At 44.1% G+C, this 18,671-nt stretch overlaps 2 protein-coding genes across 2 annotated transcripts; one reads left to right on the forward strand and one right to left on the reverse strand.

Moving 5' to 3' along the window:
• Positions 1–395: 395 nt before the first annotated feature.
• On the reverse strand, positions 396–4,607 carry NDUFA3 (NADH:ubiquinone oxidoreductase subunit A3). The gene is made up of 4 exons (XM_080977814.1): positions 4,577–4,607; positions 3,180–3,254; positions 1,421–1,498; positions 396–615 (listed from the first exon to the last, which is right to left on the reverse strand). The coding sequence occupies exons 1-4, from the start codon at positions 4,590–4,592 to the stop codon at positions 524–526; spliced, it is 261 nt and encodes an 86-aa protein (XP_080833940.1). The 5' UTR covers positions 4,593–4,607; the 3' UTR covers positions 396–523.
• Positions 4,608–8,237: 3,630 nt separating this feature from the next.
• Positions 8,238–18,148, forward strand: LOC308460969 (T-cell-interacting, activating receptor on myeloid cells protein 1-like). The gene is made up of 5 exons (XM_080977508.1): positions 8,238–8,725; positions 8,967–9,251; positions 11,926–12,213; positions 14,796–15,056; positions 16,467–18,148. Exons 1-5 carry the CDS (start codon positions 8,641–8,643, stop codon positions 16,604–16,606), a joined length of 1,059 nt encoding a protein of 352 aa, XP_080833634.1. The 5' UTR covers positions 8,238–8,640; the 3' UTR covers positions 16,607–18,148.
• Positions 18,149–18,671: the final 523 nt, after the last annotated feature.

Genomic DNA, 18,671 nt, shown 5'->3' on the forward strand with positions numbered 1-18,671 from the left:
AGACACTTCTTCCAGATCTCCTGCAGAACAGTTGTGCCTGGATTAAATTCTGCCCACCCGTTAAGTTTATTTTCATTTTTCTTTGAGGGCTGCAGAATACTGCACACTTCCTTCCCTTTCCCTTCCTCATTCCCTCCCCAACTGATCCATTTCAAGGGAGCTGCCAAACATAAGAATTGGTCTCAGGGCACACTGTCATTGCTTCCCTTAAAGACTCCTGGGCCAGGCAGTTTTTGTAAAGGTGCCAGGAATTACTCTCAGGTGAACTGCAATACCCAGTGTCCCTTGAAAGAGGAAGCTGTGATACCTTAGCTTGGTTAAGTGTCCCAGCCCCTTTAGCAATGCTTTGTTTTGGGGGAGTGGGGGTCACAAAGAGAAAGGCTGAGGAAGCCTGCTTTTAAGTTAGCAAGTTTATTATATCCTGAAAATGTTACACATGTACACAAAAGAGCAGAGAGCAGTGCAGGCCTGGGTAGCCCCTTCAGTGTTGGTTCTCTAGGCCTGTTCTTCACAAGGGCCTGTCTCAGAAGTTCTTTAGCCATTCAAGACTTGGTCCTTCCTTGTCACAAGGGTGGGAGGGAATATCTGGCATATTGCCATCATCCCGAACTGGAACTGGAGAGAGGAAAAGAACAGAAATCAAGTGTGTCTATCTCCCAAATGCAGCTTGGATACAGTCAAATACTTCTGTTAGGGAAGGACACAACAAGCATTTGACTAAGAGACCCTGTACATAACAAAATGGTGCCTCAACACAAAGTAGACCACTGGCTTGTCAGAGAGCCACCTTGCCAATGCATCTCCATTCTCGTTTTTGGAAAGTGTGTGCGGCCATCACTGACATTTTTCTTCCTGACAAAAGCTGTGCTACAGGGAGAAATGCTAGGGGAGAACCATTTCCTCCTAGCATAGAGACGCAGTGATGGAAAAACTATGCCCATTCTGGTTTTGCCAGCCAATCAGCTTGATTTATAGGTGCAGACCCTCTGCCCACAAATCAGAGTGTAGGGTGGTAGTATTTAGCGGTACACTGCCTCTTAGTTACCATGGATTAATTTTCAAGAATGTGTTGGCCAACTTTCAATTCTCCTGCAAGGAGGCCAATTGTAGTGAAAATTTGACTGTTTTGTTAAAAGGTGAAGAATATGACAATTGAGCTATTTTGGGAGTTCTCCAGTACCTGCCTTCCAGACCTGGCAGTCAGTTATTTTATTTGGGTGTGTATGCTTTAGTTTTTTATTTGTCAAGTATCCCAACAACAACATCACATATCACTTCTATTAGATCTTCAGTTGTCTTGCTCCAAAGAAGTGGCTTAGCCATAGATTCCTGTCTAACATCAGCTGCACTAAACATGGAGTCAAATATTTCATGCTGCTCTTCTGCTAAGGAACTGCCTTTAAAGGGATAGGTGTTATACCTGGATATGTATATGGTACAGCCTGGGTCATCATGGAACTGTATTTTGTTAACGGACTGACCCACGGTGCCACCAAAGCTGAAATCGGAAAGGAAAAACACAGATGTGAGTCAGAAAGAAACTGAAAACATAAATTGCACACCAAGCCACTAACAACAAAAGAAATAAACTCAAGAGTACTGCTCTCTCTAGGTCAGTATAGGGATGGGCAAGACTTTAGCCTCGAGGACCTGCTTTGTTTTCTAAAACTCAAGAGATCCGCCAACCAGAGTCCAGTGCAAAAGGCTTCAAAGTCAAGAATTCTGAGTCCAGGAATTGTTTCTAGTTCCAGAAACGAGCCCTTCCATAGAAGAGTTACCTCTGGTTACCTGCTTTCTTGGCTTTCTACATTTCAACAGTATAACTTGGGCAGGAGGTTATCTCAAAGTTATCATTTTTAAGCAACTGGGAGTAAGAAATAGTCGCCAATCTACTTCAAATTACACAAAATATCCACCAACAAATCCTAATCGTATCTTCTGGCTACCCTTTGTCTATATCAGGGGAGGGGAACACCCATAATAGAGCATACTGATTTTAAATACAGAGATAAACACCAGCAATTCTCTAACTGGGAGAAAAGGGTATCTATAGATTATGTGACCTGCTGTCAATGGTTTATTATAAAAATAATAAACCATTAACAGACAAGCTATGCCAAATACTAGATGATAATTGTCCTAATTGGTTTCAACTATACCAAGTGTGCTCTTTTGCTCAACAACAACTCAAATCAGGCATTAATACTTGGCCACTAACATCGTCATGGGCAAACACCAACTCCAAAAGAATGCTATCTAGCATTTATAAGGCACTCCTATCAGAATGGACTGGTAATACACTAGGCTTGAAAAGAGTATGGGAAATTGACTTAGGACAAGAGATACATGAGGACAAATGCTCTCTGAGGCAAAGCTCCATTTAAAATTATGCCCACAAAAGTTCAAGCATTTACTTTTAAAATAATACATAGATGGCACTGGGTTCCAGTTAAATTAAAAAAAATCAACCCAACATCTCTCCAGACTGCTGGAGAGACTCTGGGAAAAGGGGAAGAAGTTAGCATCTATGGTGGGAATGCTACTATGTGAAGGAATTTTTAGTTGTGTTTTTGAAAAAAATATTTAAAAATCACAAAGCAACAAATTTTAGCCCTTAGCTCTTAATGACATCATCCACAAAGGCCCTCATTTGCTACACCAAAAACTTATAACCCTACTGCTAGAAATTGTGAGTCATTGGAGGGCCACAGGTTCCCTGTCCCTAGCCTACACAAAGGATTTCTTCCAGTTTCCTGGTAGAGTATGCAGTCCCAAAAACATCCCCACTGCACTCTCTTTGATCTGGCTGCACCTTTCTGAAAGTCTGCTTGATATCTCCAATACCTGAAAACAATCGCTACGCATTAGTCCACACATGGAATAAATTCGGTATGTTTCTGAAAAAGTACAATTTGACAGTGATGCCACTGCAGTATGGGTTGTATGCTGCAAATTGTGTAAGACCAGAAATTGGGGGCTAGGTCAATAACATACCAAGGATGTGGTCTGAAGACCCATAGTGCAGCACCCTTTCTAAAGCTAAGCAGGACTGGCCCTGGTCAGTGTCTGGATGCGACAAGCTCTGGGACCCCATACACAGCACCCACAAGCAAACTGCAAAAATGCATTAAGTAAGAAAGTGGATTCCTGGGCTGCAGGGAAAAGTAATGCAAACTCACCCATAAAACCAATGCCGAAAGAGAGAACGACAACTGGATCCTTTCCCCATGCATTTTTCAGAAACGGGATAATTTCTGTGGGATAAGGAAGTATGCACACTTATTAGAACTGTTTTGAATTCTTGCTTCTCTGACAATGTTTGGAGGCCTAATAAGTTAGAACAGGAGAAGGCTATCAGAGTATTTGGGAGGATAGGAATTTTTCACATCTAATATTTGCCTGCCCCTGCAGCTTACCAACATGGCAGGACCAGCATCTTCTTTTAAAAAACAGTGTCTTCTTGCTAGTGGCAAAGTAGGGAGTTGGCTTGTGCAGGCAGATCTACAAAGGACAGATTTTGGGGCATCTTTTATTCATAATTTAAGAGGGTTGGGAACCAGGAGTTGCACGAGGCACTAATTAGGCCTCAACTGGGAGACCGTGAGCAGATCTGTCATTCAGCGCCTCACTTTTCCCATCTGAAAAATTGAAACAACAGTGGCATCTTAAGACTTTAATTATAGAGGCTCTGTTCTAGGTACCCCAACTTTTCTAAGGTGGTGACCAGAATTGGAGCCTTTTCTATGTAGGCACTGCATCTTTCGAACAACAAGATACTTGCTTGGTGCCTACACGCCAGATGAACACTTTTCTTTCTCCGGAGCTATTCTTGCTCCTGCTTCCAATGTTTGCTGATCATTTATAATACTGCACACCGCTTAGACACATTATTAATGGGAAAGCTGAAACATATTTTTTTTAAGTAAGTAAAAATAATGGATGCACAGTGGAACCTTATGAAAATCTATTCAGAAGTTAAGTCCCACCAAGTTCAATGAGGCTTAACCCCTGGTAAGTGTGAAAGGGGTTGCCACCACACTTGGCTCACAAGATAGCTGAGAGAACAGGTTTTGTAACGTGTCTTGTGCTCAGGACTGAGTGGGCACCTATAGGTCGCTTTTCCTTCATTAGGGGTTTAAAAGCAGAGGGAATGTGGCTGCCTATCAGAAATGCTTCTGTAGCGGATTTTCAGTATCTGCAATGGGTTGAGCTAGATGCCTCTTGTGATCCCTTCCAACACTATGGTCGTGGTAGACTGAAAATACACAAAGTACTCGTGTACCACCTGGCAACCCTCCCCCGCGCACACAGTTTGCACGTGCCCTAAAGACTCCGCCACGTTCCTTCTCCACCGACCCACTTAAGAAGGTCATCCTCTTAACAATTTGAATGCCCTTGTTTATCTTTACAACCCGGCCAAAAACGGATCCCCACTTAACACTCATTGCCATAACTCTGGCTCCCTCTAGCAAAGGGGGGAAACCCCTCCACGAACCCCGCGCCACTCAAAAGACACGAACCCACCAGCCGAATAAGTAGGGAGAAAGAGAAAAAGAGACACAGTTGGGGCACTTACTGCTCAGCGCAGCCATCTTGAAAAGAAAGCGGCGGAGGCGCAACGCATTGTGGGAACTGTAGTTTTATGGAGTCTCTCTCTCTCTCTCTCTCTCTCTCTCTCTCTCTCTCTCTCTCTCTCTCTCTCTCTCTCTCTCTCTCTCTCATTGCCCTGCATTTCCAATGTGATTTTGCACACTTTAAAATACTTCATCATCATCATCATCATTATTATTATTGCTACTTTGTTTATTTCAAACTGTTATAACCTGTTTCTCTTCGACAAGACCGGACGTTTGCAATACAGGATAATGCACGCCGGCTTTTTGTCACATCGTTAATGGATTTCTTACATCTCCGGACGTTTTCATGCAGGTGTTTGCTTTGGGTTGTAATATGAATGGAAAACACGGGGGGTGGGGAGGAACCCTAGTAAGTTGCCCAGTGCATGCGTGCAATTTTACAATAGTTCAAACCCTCCCCCGCGTTTCTTTGCTGCAGTGCGTTCACACGTGCACATGAATAACACCAGACGGCCAATCACGTCATCCTGAAGGTGCTTTGCTAGGGAAAAGAAGGCATAGGGGATTTCTTTTCACTTGGTGCACGTTTGCCCTTTAGTGGCTGGCTGTGAATCCAGGTGGCTAGAAATGCATACACACATCCCAAAAATCCTGGGAACCGTGGTATGTTAGGGGTGCTGGGAAATGTAGCTTTGTGAGGGGTAAACTACAGGCCCCCAGATTCTTTTGCAGGGGGTGGGAGATGTGCTTTAAATGTATGGCGTGTCAGCTGCAGAAAAACCTGCTGAAGTTAAACTTAAGTTAATCACATTCATTGGTTTCAATAGGCCTGTTCTTGTGTTGGCTTAGATACAACCCAATGGGCATTTGATTGATGGCGGGGGGGGGGGGGAGAGACAAGAAGCAGAGTCAGGTGCTATACAGTGGTACCTCGGATTAAGTACTTAATTCGTTCCAGAGGTCCGTTCTTAACCTGAAACTGATCTTAACCTGAGGTACCACTTTAGCTAATAGGGCTTCTTGCTGCTGCCGCGCCGCTGGAACACGATTTCTGTTCTCATCCTGAAGCAAAGTTCTTAACCCGAGGTACTATTTCTGGCTTAGCGGATGTAACCTGAAGCGTATGTAACCCGAGGTACCACTATACTTACTTTGAATGTCCTGAAAAATGTAAAGTTGCATGACATCATTGCTAATGTATCAGGAATTATTTGATGACTTAAAAGAAAAAAAGTTGCAACAGGAAATTCTGTCCCAGAGCATGTGCAAAGTGTATTTCCCTGACCACTGCATAATCCCCTTTACAACCCTGGGGGCAGGTTGAGCTGTGGGTGTGGCATCCTTTTAAAAAATTAGCCTCTGAACTTCTCTGCAGTTAACCATTCGGGGCCAATTTCCTTCCAAATGGCGATATTTCCACCTCCTTGGTCAATGCCAAAGACACTGTCAGCCCTACTAACACACTGGCAGCTGCTTCCTTTTGAGTCACCTCAGGGACTTTCTGGGTCTAAGATAAGGAAGCTTTCGACCTTGTTTGACCGCAAAACTCCAGTTTTTGACATACTGTCACGTTCAGTTCCCCTTTGAAATGACCAGTCTGTTGGATAAAAATATTATATTCTAGAGCCAAACAAAAGAGGGGTGAGGGATCTTTTTCAGCCTGTAGGTCACATTCCCTTCAGAACAAACTTCTGTTCTGAGGGCCACATGCTAGTGGTGGATAGGGCCCGAGACCAAAGGCGGGGGGGGGGGGAGCAACCATCTTAAAGGAGGCTAGTTTCTATACGCACACATGCCTCCCTTTCTATTACTCATCCATTATGAGATTTGCCAGTTCAGGCAAAACCACTTGGGAAGGGAGGCAGATACTGGGAGAGTCTACATTTTGCATCTTGAGAGCTCTGCTGCTGTTTGCCAGATGTGTTGCACAGCTGGCTCAAGTAACCAAGAGGCCCTTCCTTATTATCACTTCATTTATTAGCAGGTTGAAGGCCTGGTCTGGCGCCCAGCCATTAGGCAAAGTCCAAGTATGACATGTGACATGCTTCATAACACGTTTGTAACACATTTTATATTGTTACATGCTGCCTCAGTCTCCACCGACGGCTGCACGGGGTTTGTGTTTCCTTCAGAAAATTGAGCACAAGGGAGGCTATAGTGTTTTATTATTCTACAGTGGTACCTCGGGTTAAGTACTTAATTCGTTCCGGAGGTCCGTTCTTAACCTGAAGCACCACTTTAGCTAATGGGGCCTCCTGCTGCTGCTGCTGCGCCGCCAGAGCACGATTTCTGTTCTCATCCTGAAGCAAAGTTCTTAACCTGAGGTACTATTTCTGGGTTAGCGGAGTCTGTAACCTGAAGCGTATGTAACCCGAGGTACCACTGTAATTGGATTATACACACACACAACCTAAAACTGTTGCTGGAGGGGCTCACAGCTACAAAATGGCAACAAAACATTGGCAGAGGTTGGGAACGGATCCCAGATTCCGGGTTTGTAGTTAATGAATCTACCCCTGGTTTGAGTATCAATTACTCAGTTGTGGGGGCACAACAAACTGCGGGGTTTGAAATGACTCTAAAACATTGACACAGGTTTGGAGTGAATTGGACAATGTTGGATTTCTGGGTGTTAACGACGAACCCCCATTTGATGTTTGCTGAGCGAAACAAAATACATGGATCGTTCTACAAAATGATTACGAAACCCTACAAAAGTTTGGAGAGGATCCTAAATTTTGGGGTTCATAGTTAATGATGCTCTCTCTGCCTCCTGGTTACATTACTTCCCCCTTGCTTTATCTACAAAGGGAGGACTCCATTCATTTGCATTCTAACACCCAAGGAAGTTTGCTGGACTTCATTAACACTTGTCAAATTAGCTAGGATTACACTGTCCAATACACAACCCAGGAAGTGTTCCTGCTTAACTAGCTTTTAGTGTGCTAATAACACAAGCTTATCAGTGGGTCCATCACACCTCTTACTACCCCAATGCAGACTTGGGTATAGCTCCATGGTTCCCAACATGGGGCACTTGCCTCACAGGGGGGTAATTCGATTTTTAAGGGGGGGCAATTTGAGAATGAGTTATTAACAGTTAATGGCCTTTTAGGCTTCCTCCACGTGAATAGGAGTTTACTTTTTGAATAATAAGAATTATAGTATATGTCACGGTGGGGGGGGGGGAATCAGGATTTTAGAGATGCTTAGGTGGGGCATGGCCAAAAAAAGGTTGGGAACCACTGTTCTAGCTATTTCCCAGTTCTAACATACCAGTTCCAATTAAACTCTAACATTTATTAAATACAAGCATTTAGTACCCACAGATCTATAATGAAATATGAAAGTCGGTGTGTGTACATAGGTAGGCATGGGTTTATTTTTAGATAGCAGTCCATACTGCATTGTGTGAACAAAAGTTGGCAATAGTGTGCACAAAGGCAGAACAAGATATTTGTTGAAAGCAGACTGCTGCCAAGATGTTGCCTTCAGGGAAGTGCAGCCGTGCTGTTGTTGAAACAACAGACAAAGGAACAAAAGGCTGAGTGTGTACGATGTGTGGCAAAATTATTGTAGACACATATGGCATGAAGTTTTCCTTATAAAGCTACCTTGAAGCAGAAGCAAGTTGGGGAGGAGGATACTGCAGCTACAGAAAGGAGCCAGTGTACTTTTACCGAATCTCTGGCTTCCATTTTTTCGCTGCCTCTAGGCCACACAAACCACACATTTAAAGCACTTCAAACAGTCTTGGTTTCCCCCCAAATAATTCTGGGTGCTAAAGTTTGTTAAGGGTGCTGACAGTAGTCCGCAGGCCCCTATTTCCCGCAGACAACTACAATTTCCAAAGTTCCCTGTGAAGAGGAATTGACTGTTAAACCACTCTGAGAATTATACCCCTGTCTTTAGAGCAACTGAAAACATCAAACAAGAAGCCATTTATTGCTGCCTTTGTCAGAAAGGGAACTGTCCTTTTCCTTTTCTCTCTCTCTCTACCCCAACCCAACATTATGACTGATGATGGATCATCGTTTCCTGGGCATCATATTTATATACTGGGATGTCCAGACACTCGGATTCTTATTTGAAGACTCTGCTTGTTTTAAGGATGCCTGTTACTCTCCCCTTCTTACTGCTTACGATCTGTGAGTATAGTTGAGCTCAATGGGGCGGGAAGTATCTATTCAGCTGGTAAAATCAGAGGGGCATTGAACTCTGGGGCTGCAGGGTGGGTAGTTAGATGAGAGCGAGGATTTGAGTTGCATAGACACCATGCATTTAAAGCGCATTCAAAGCCCACATGCCTCAAAGAATCCTGGGAACTGTAGACATGGGACCTTGAATTAGCATTCCTGGGTTTTGGCAATCGGCCCTTCTCTCTTTTAGCTCTGCCGAAGCCCTCCATCTTCTGGCTCCAGGCTCCGGATGCAGATGAGAAGCACCACCTCCGATGTACGGCTCAAGGGGCATATTTTGGCAGCTGGTTCTACCTGTACCAGGGAGGGAGCCCGGAGGCCGTGGCTGAAAAGAAAGCCTTGCCCACCCAATCCGAAGTGACCTTTGAGGTACACAACTTTGGGCCCAGGGACCAATTCCGCTGCAGCTATGAGATCTGGGAGGCAGGGAAGCCTATTCGCTCCCCACTCAGCAGCCCTGCAAACATCACAGATGGTAAGTGTTGGGCCATACAACTCAATGACCATGCTAGGAAGGTCATGCACAGTAATAGGCCCAAAGTGGTGCATGCAAGGAGGGTTGGTGTGAGAACCAATGGGACTGTGACTGGTCTAGGAATAGGACTTTATGGTAGTGAAGGACTTAGGGCAGGGGTCTGCAACTTTTAAGACAAAAAGAGCCACTTGGACCCGTTTCCGAAGAAAAAAAAACTGGGAGCCGCAAAACTGGGAAGGTGACGTCGGGACGGTGCATGACTAACGCACGCACCGCCCCCATGCGACGTCACAGCCAGTACAGCGCCCGCCACAGTGGGGAGTGTCGGGGCACACAATACGCCTCCTCCCCTCGCTAGTATCCGCCCCGGAGCCGGGGCAAAGGTGTAAAAGAGCCACATGCGGCTCCGGAGCCGCGGGTTGCAGACCCCTGACTTAGGGCAATGATGCTGGCCTTTAGCAAGGATGAGGAACATGTGGCTCTCCCAACAGTGTTGGATTTCATCAGTCAGGATCTTGAGCTTGATGGAGATGACACCCTGTGAGGAAGGCTGATGAGAAGGGGTTGATTTTTTTGAACACTTGTTATGATTATTTAGGCTTGCCATACGTCAGGAAAATTCTTGACATGTCCTGGTTTTTGGGTGTAAAAATGGCATCGACAGAATTTTGCCGAATCTGCAATGACAGGGAAAACCTGTGTGTATGGCAACACGAAGGAAAAAGCAAAAGAAATAGCTCCAAAAGCTTAAAATCACTATTTTGGGGGGAGGTTTCCCTAAAAAAGCTCAACAAGGGTTTGTTCCCCAAAAGCTGAACAATTTTGGGTCTTCCTTAAAAAAAAGGTCAACTTACTTTGTGAGTGTTAGGAAAATAGCAACCCTAGGATTGCTTATACTATACCCTATACTTATACGATCAAGCTGCTATGAAATGTGTGAACTTTTAACTTTTAGCATTTACAAATCATTTGTACACTTTACAGTATAGATCTATTTATTACTATGTATTTTATAACATATGTTCAAGCTTCTGGTCACTATGGAAACATAAACATTTTAGCCTCTATAAAATTGTTCACATACATTGCTAGTTTTTGTACTATTTGGTATGGTCCTGCCTTGCAGCAGCTGCTGGTTATATTATTGTTGACATGCAATTGCACTGGAACGTGCATTATATTTGTCATTAATTGATACCTTTAATGATTGATAGTTCATTTTATGATGGCTTTAAAATGTTGCAATGTTCATATAATCACACAGAGTTATTTGCTGGATTGCCATACTATATTTTGAAGTGATTTAGTATTTGAGCTATTCTAAACATATATTGTACTGATTTGCATTTTTGTTGTTCTGCTGTAAGCTGCTTTGAGCACATTTATAATATAAATGTAAATAATAAACAGACAAGCACACAAAGGCAGTATGTTTGAACCCCTTCTCTTCCCAAAGGTTGGTTGCTACTGTTTTTACTGTTGTCATTTTGCAAACACACTATATACCTTTAAAGCACATTCGAAGCACGTTCTTAACCTCCAAGAATTCTGGGCACCTTAGTTTACTGCTTAAAGGACCCCTGACCATTAGGTCCAGTCGTGACCGACTCTGGGGTTGCGGCGCTCATCTTGCTTTATTGGCCGAGGGAGCCGGCGTACAGCTTCCGGGTCATGTGGCCAGCATGTTACTTAGTTTACTGCTTACAGAGTTACAATTTACTTAGTTTACTGCTTACAGAGTTACAATTCCCAGCACCCTTAACAAACTACAGTGCCCAGACTTCTCTGAGGGTGGGTGTGTTTCAAACATGCTTTAAAGGTATAGTGTGTATAGTGGTACCTTGGTTCTCAAACTTAATCCGTTCTGGAAGTCTGTTTCAAAACCAAAGCATTTCAAAACCAAGACGCACTTTCCCATAGAAAGTAATGCAAAATGGATGAATCCATTCCAGACTTTTAAAAACAACTCTAAAACAGCAATTTAACATGAATTTTAATATCTAACAAGACCATTGATCCATAAAAGGAAAGCAATAATCAATGTACTGCACTATAAAATAAATATGACAGTATTGTAGATGATAAATAATAATAATAATAATAATAATAAATTCTTACCTGCACTGATTATAATCATTGTTTGGATGGGGCGGGGGGCTTTTATCCATTTCCACAGTCACACAATCAATCAATCAATCAGTAACTGAACTGGGTTCCACACAGTCACAAAAACAAATTAACCGAAAAAACCTCAAAAACAAAAATGCAAAATAAACAGCAAAAACAAAAGCACCAAATTTAATCCATTCTGGAAGTCTGTTTGACTTCTGAAATGTTCAAAAACCAAGGTGCAGCTTCTGATTGTTGCAGGCGCCCCGGAAACAATAGTCGACAACTGCTTCTGACGTTTGGCTTCCAAAAAACATTTGATAACCGGAACACTTACTTCCGGGGTTTTGGCATTTGGGAACCAAGGTGTCACTGTATGCAGCTTGTGTATTTTGATACGAATTGGTTTTTGTTGTTTTATGGGGAATGTTTTAAAAATGATATTGATATTTTTTCCCGGCCACCTTGTATTACTATGCAAAAAGAAGCAACCTATTATTATTTTTATTAACAGCAGAGAATAAGGTCTGAGGCCCAGTAAACAGCTTTTCTCTCCCACTCACAGACCATTACCCCAAGCCATCCATCTCTGCGAGTCCCAGTACTGAGGTCCTTGCAGGGCAGGACTGGACTGTCTGTTGTCAGGCTCCATTACTAGGGGTCAACTTTGTCCTCTACCAGGCCAGGGACTTTCGGATAGAGGTCACTCCTCGAGGGGACTCTGACACCGCTGAATTCTCCTTGAAGAATGTCACCATGGCCGATGCAGGCCGATACACCTGTTATTACCACAGCACCATAGAGCCCATCATCTGGTCAAACGCCAGTGACCCAGTGCAGCTGAAAGTTATCGGTGAGGAAACCTTTTGCTATCTTGGGGGCAGAATTTCCAACTTTCTTTTTCTGTGCCTTCAGCAGACATATGGTAAGCAGAAATTAAATTGGCTGGGTTTTTTTTCTTTTTCTGGCATGGGAAAAACCAGAACCCATTGAACTTCTGTTTGTTGTGGAGCTGCTAAAGGATCCCTGCCAGGAAAAAAAGAGAGAGAGAGAACCTTGTTAGGTGGAGGAGTGGTTTTAGGGATGGGACCTGCTGGTTTGGGAGTGAAATATACAGTGGTACCTCAGGTTAAGTACTTAATTAGTTCTGGAGGTCCGTATTTAACCTGAAACTGTTCTTAACCTGAAGCACCACTTTAGCTAATGGGGCCTCCTGCTGCTGCCGTGCTGCTGGAGCCCAATTTCTGTTCTCATCCTGAAGCAAAGTTCTTAACATGAAGCACTATTCCTGGGTTAGCGGAGTTTGTAACCTGAAGCGTATGTAACCTGAGGTACCACTGTACTTGGAGTCAAGTGTGGATTTCATGCTCTTTATTCATCTCATAGTAGTGAGGAATGCCAGTTCCCCCAAAATGTCTGCTTTATATACATTATTTACACAATGGGCCACTTGTGATTGGCTAATTCCTGGATTCTTCTGTAGGCCAATCAGGTTGTGAATTCACTCCCACCTGGAACTGGATTGGGTGGCTCCTGCAGACCAATCAGACTGCTGCATTTTGGATCCTGTTCAACTCAGCACATAACAGGAGACAGCAGAAGTTGAGAGGAAGGGAACTGATATGGGCCATCATCCTTTCTGGATAGAGATTTAAGCAGTATATTCAGTCAGAAAGCCGGTGTGATGTGTTGGATAGAGTGGCAGATTGGGAACAAGAATGCCCGGATTGAAATTCGCACTCAGCCATGATGCTCACTGATAATAAGGCCACCCACTTTGTCTCAGTCTAATTTACCTCACGAGGGCGCCATGGGAATAAAAGGGAGTACAGTGAGCATCAGCCTGAACTCCTTGGAGGAAGGGCAACATTGGGCTAGCTAGACACCTCTCTTCAGGCATTATAACTGAGAGTTAAGTAAATTAATACATGAGTGTGGGGTACCAGGGATGAGCACGGTGGTTCCACCTCCACACACACCCATTACTGTCCCTGTTGCCCTCCAACCAATGGAGAGTGCACTTCCATGGAGGTTCCCCATGGAAGTTCCTCCCCACCTTATATAATAATAATAATTTATTATTTATACCCTGCCCATCTGGCTGGGTTTCCCCAGCCACTCTGGGTGGCTCCCAACAGAATATTAAAAACACGATGAAACATCAAACATTAAAAACCTCCCTAAACAGGGCTGTCTTCAGATGTCTTCTAAAAGTCAGGTAGTTGTTTATTTCCTTGACATCTGATGGGAGGGCATTCCACAGGGCAGGTGCCACTACCGAGAAGGCCCTCTGCCTAGTTACCTGCAACTTCACTTCTCGCAGTGAGGGAACCGCCAGAAGGCCCTCGAAGCTGGACCTCAGGGCTGAACGATGGAGGTGGAGATGCTCCTTCAGGTATACTGGGCCAAGGCTGTTTAGGGCTTTAGGTCACCTAGTGCATCTTCTACAAGTTGGAGAGTGACAAGGAATGCAACCTGGGAGTTGAGCTAGCAACAGTCGTCTTCAGTGCTCCCCCAGCTTGCATACTTAACTCCTAATTATAATGCCAGCAGAGGACTTCTCATCTTTCTATCTGCAAATATTTTCCCAATTTCCCACAATCAAGGCACAGGAAGAGTTTCAGCATTAAAACTCATGGACTTGTTACTTTTTACATAGTTTGGAAATAGAAAACTCCAGAGAATTCCAGTAATCAAGAAAATAGGTCTTGCAAAAGCATTTCTTGACAAAAGCTACAGTCACCTCATTTGTCCACTGACATTCCAGGACTCCCAAGCCCGAAAAGCAGATGACAGCTAAAAATAAATTATGAGTTGTATTCAGCTAACTTTTACTCAGGATAGGCAACTGAAAGCAATGGAACTTAGGCATGGTCATTAATTTTAATGGGCCTTTGTTGAGTAAAAGGCAGTTGAATGTAGCCCTATAACCCAAAAGTGAAACATTAATATTAAATGAACTGTACTCAGATTTTACTAAGATGTCTGAACTATCCTGATCCTACAATGGAGATTTTGTGCGTTTTACACTTTTTAGTGTTGAGTTTCCAATTTTGCACAAAGTGCCAGAGGTTGCGGGGGAGGGAAGGATAGGTTAGGGAAAGACTGGACTGGTCACATTTTAATCATGCCCATTCTTTTCTTTAAAGAATTGCAATTTATTTTGCTTACGCATTCCTTGCCCTTCCATTTATCTTTTGCATCCTGGGGCATCGTGAGAGTCCTGCTTGTTTCTCAGCCATCAACCTTGAATTATGGGAAATTCCCATAATCTTTGCGGTGGCTGTAAAGTACTAATCTTCTACTTAGAATATGTATCTATGGCCACAAGGATTACAAATGTGTTTTTTTAAAAAAGAAAAAGAAAGAAAGCCAGTTCAACACTGAGCATCCCTTAAGCTATATCTTTTCATTTTCACACTTCTCCTCTTCCAGATGCAACTGTGGTCCCCAATTACCTGGAGGTGTTGGTGGACTCTGCGGGAAGATACCGAGTGAATTGCTCAGTCCCTTCTGCTGCTGAGGGCTGGCTTTATCTTTACCAAGGTGGGCAGCTCTTTGCTGAAACCAGAGCTTGGCAAGATGGGGCGATTGCAAGCTTCAACCTCACAGAAGAGTCCATTAACATCACCATAGGAGAGCTGAGCTGCCAATATAAGGAATATCAGCTCAATGACACTGAAGCGTGGACAGAAGGTGAGTCCAGGGGGGATGGGAGAAGTGTACACTAGCAGAGAGCTAGCCGGTGTACCTTTGAAGCACATTCCACACACATTCTGCCCTCAGAGAACTCTGGGCACTGTAGTTTGCTGGGAATTGTAACCCTGCAAGGGATAAACTACAGTGCCCAGAATTCTTTGAGGGAAATAAAAGTGGTTTGAATGTGCTATAAAGGTCTAGTGCACAGTGGCCTTAGGTGATGATGATAATTGTACCATTCATGGTGCTTTACAGAGCAAAAGAGGCTAAGTCCCTGCCCCAAGGAGCTTCCAATCTAAAAATGGATTTGAATATGGAAGTATGGAAGATATTGAGAGGTTGAGTGGATGCCCACAAAATGAATGACTGGCTGGAGAATCAAACACAAGCATATTCCCACAGAAAATAACTTGGATGGGTGTGGGGTAGGTGGGACAGACAACACATACAGTGGTACCTTGGGTTAAGTACTTAATTCGTTCCAGAGGTCCGTACTTAACCTGAAACTATTCTTAACCTGAATTTTAGCTAATGGGGCCTCCCACTGCCGCTGCGCCACCGGAGCACGATTTCTGTTCTCATCATGAAGCAAAGTTCTTAACCCGAGGTAATATTTCTGGGTTAGCGCAGTCTGTAACCTGAAGCGTATGAAACCTGAAGCATATGTAACCCGGGGTACCACTGTATATAGCAGCAAAACAAGGTTTACCACTCCGTCCTTTGGTGCTACCCACAGCTGGTCATTGGTATGCAAGCTGATTGATAGGTCATGCCACATGTCTCCTTTAACGTCGCTATTTTCCCTACATGGAAAACTCTGTAGGAAAAAGCAATATACAGCTGTATGCAAATTTTCATCTGTGGCAATCACACGGGCATGGGTGTGGTTGAAAGGCTTACAGGGGACGCACAGTAAGAAGCCGCCATTAGTTGCTGCTTTTCCATAAAGGAACACAGCACTGGAATAATTTCATGTGATGTTTCACATCTAGACGTCACGCCAGTTCTCTTCCCCCGCCCCCCTGCACTCGACAAGTGCTTTCCACATATGTAAAGGATTGCTGTGCGATGGTTCTGGTGGTGTCATTGTCGCCACTGGAATGTTGCCCTTTTCAGATTATATTAGCACAGATGATTCAGGCTGCGGTGATAAGCACACTTTGCTGGGAGAAGCCCTTTGAACAGGATGGCACTGCCAGTTAATGGCTGCCAAGGAAACCAAGCACAGGCAAGTGGATTCAAGGCAGCTCCTGTAGTGCTAATGCCCCATTCATTTGCCGCCTGCTCAGGGGCAAATCCATCTTCATGGGGACAGTTCTCAGGCTACGTAGTGATTGATGAAAGAAGAAAACCTGCTGTATACCGAAAACTATTTTCACATCGGTATGCATTTTCTAATTTCTCCAGACTCACATTCCCAGGCCACAGATTTCACCGCAGCCAACTCACTGCGACTTGGGATCGGGGCCTGCATCCTCTTATTAGCCCTGTTCTTCATAGCTGAAGCATGGTGGAACGAGAAGCATCAGGAGAGCTGGGCCAAATGAAGGGATCCTGGATCAGCAGGATCCCACTAAGCTGACCGAGTCTGGTTTGAAACTGCAAGTTCCAGTGGCTGCTTTTGATGGGAAGGAACATAATGATGGATTGGGAACCGCACACAGAGATTGTCAGACTGCAGTCCTCAACCAATTTACCTCACAGTCACCACATCATTGCTCCTCTGAAACATGAGCTTTGGCCTACAGAAATAAGGAACATGCAGGCCACCAGATGTTGTTGGACTCCATCTCCCATTGACCCCAACCAGTATGGCCATTGGTCAGGGATGATGGGAGCTGTAGTCTGGCAACATCTGGAAGGCCACAGGTCCCCTACCCCTTGCTGAACCTGAGGCAGAACTCGGAACCAGTTTTGACCAGCATAATTCAGCCCTAGATCATGTCCAGTAATTATCAAGAAGAAGAATTTGCTCGTGGGCATGCACAGAATGCCTTTGCCTCACCAGTGAGTAACCACAATCTCGGCCTTCACACAACTGATTTCCAGAGTGACATAGATACTAGCACCTCAGGCCAGTGAGAGGAGCAGAAGTTCTTATTTGTTTAAGTGTTTTCATCATGAAGTATATTGCTTTCATGCATGATCCTGTAGTTATATACAGCTTCTGTTCTTTTGCATTTTTTTGCTGTAACTCTAGATGCTTTATTAATTTTCAGTGTTGTTCAACTCCTGTTTTATAATGTTTTGTCATCCAGTGCTCCAGAATAGACAAAGGGCAGGATATAACAATAAATGATTGAATGAATATTAACTGAAGGGAAGGACAGAATGAAATGTGTGTTCTTTGTTGTTCAGAACTGGTCCTTTGTCTCCTTTTGGAATGCTAGATAAACCACATACCACTATGTTGGCACAATATGAATTATGTGATCATTTTTTATCATGTTGTTAATAAGAACAATTTAGAAAAAAGGGAGCAACTCCAGAAGAGGAGAGTTCTCTGCCTGAAGGTAGGGGGGCAGACCAAGAGAAGGGGCAGCTGCAGCATATTAAAAATGACTGCCTTCTCAGGTAAAATTTGTTGGCCAGGTTTGCCTTTACTGTTTGAGGGGGCTGGTATAAATTGCTAGTTAGGGCACACTGGTGGATAGGAATACTGTAATGATTGGTTGAAATCACGACTGTGCAAGTGAGAGGAAGGAAAAATGCCTGTTCTGTCCTTTTAGATGCAAAATAATGGTGTGTCATGCCAACTTAGACAATTGCCTGTTGGGCATTTGGGGGAGGAGGATGGAAGATAAGAACTAAGAAATACATGCCTTAACAGCCAGCCTTGCTGTGAAGTAGCCTGCTTTGGCACCACTGCGTGGGGAAGGGCACAACTGGTATCAAGGGTTTGTCATGGTAGGGCTGCTGCTGAGGGACCACGCTCCTGCAGGGAACCCACTGACAAAGCCTCATGGAGTGGCTGTATTGTGCAGGTAGACTTAACTGAGTACGGGGCTTGGAGGGTCACCTGGAGGTGACCTGTAGTGGTATAAGGTGAAGGCAGGAATTAATATCTGAATTGTACAGTGGGATTTTTTTTTTTTTTTAAGTAAGTCTTGGGCTTGGAGGCAGGGGCACTATTTGGACTCTGCTTCAGGCGGAATATTGAGCTGAAAGCTGTTTTAAGCATTACCTGCACCTAGAATCATAGAATAGAATCATAGAATCATAGAGTTGGAAGAGACCACAAGGGCCATCGAGTCCAACCCCTGCCAAGCAGGAAACACCATCAGAGCACTCCTGACATACGGTTGTCAAGCCTCTGCTTAAAGACCTCCAAAAAAGGAGACTCCACCACACTCCTTGGCAGCAAATTCCACTGTCGAACAGCTCTTACTGTCTGGAAGTTCTTCCCAATGTTTAGGTGGAATCTTCTTTCTTGTAGTTTGGATCCATTGCTCCATGTCCGCTTCTCTGGAGCAGCAGAAAACAACCTTTCTCCCTCCTCTATGTGACATCCTTTTATATATTTGAACATGGCTATCATATCACCCCTTAACCTCCTCTTCTCCAGGCTAAACATGCCCAGCTCCCTTAGCCGTTCCTCATAAGGCATCGTTT

This window comes from Podarcis pityusensis (genome assembly GCF_964106645.2).
Source record: "Podarcis pityusensis genome assembly, chromosome: 13".
Classification (NCBI taxonomy): domain Eukaryota; kingdom Metazoa; phylum Chordata; class Lepidosauria; order Squamata; family Lacertidae; genus Podarcis; species Podarcis pityusensis.

Excerpts from the sequence above, each read along its gene's own strand:
- LOC308460969 (XM_080977508.1), top strand. The coding sequence starts at position 8,641 with ATGTCCAGACACTCGGATTCTTATTTGAAGACTCTGCTTGTTTTAAGG. Across the intron at positions 12,214-14,795 it reads AGTGCAGCTGAAAGTTATCG|ATGCAACTGTGGTCCCCAAT; the intron begins GTGAGGAAACCT and ends CTCCTCTTCCAG. Across the intron at positions 15,057-16,466 it reads CACTGAAGCGTGGACAGAAG|ACTCACATTCCCAGGCCACA; the intron begins GTGAGTCCAGGG and ends TAATTTCTCCAG.
- NDUFA3 (XM_080977814.1), bottom strand. Across the intron at positions 1,499-3,179 it reads TTTCGGCATTGGTTTTATGG|CTTTGGTGGCACCGTGGGTC; the intron begins GTGAGTTTGCAT and ends TTCCGATTTCAG. Across the intron at positions 616-1,420 it reads TGTACCATATACATATCCAG|TTCCAGTTCGGGATGATGGC; the intron begins GTATAACACCTA and ends TCCTCTCTCCAG.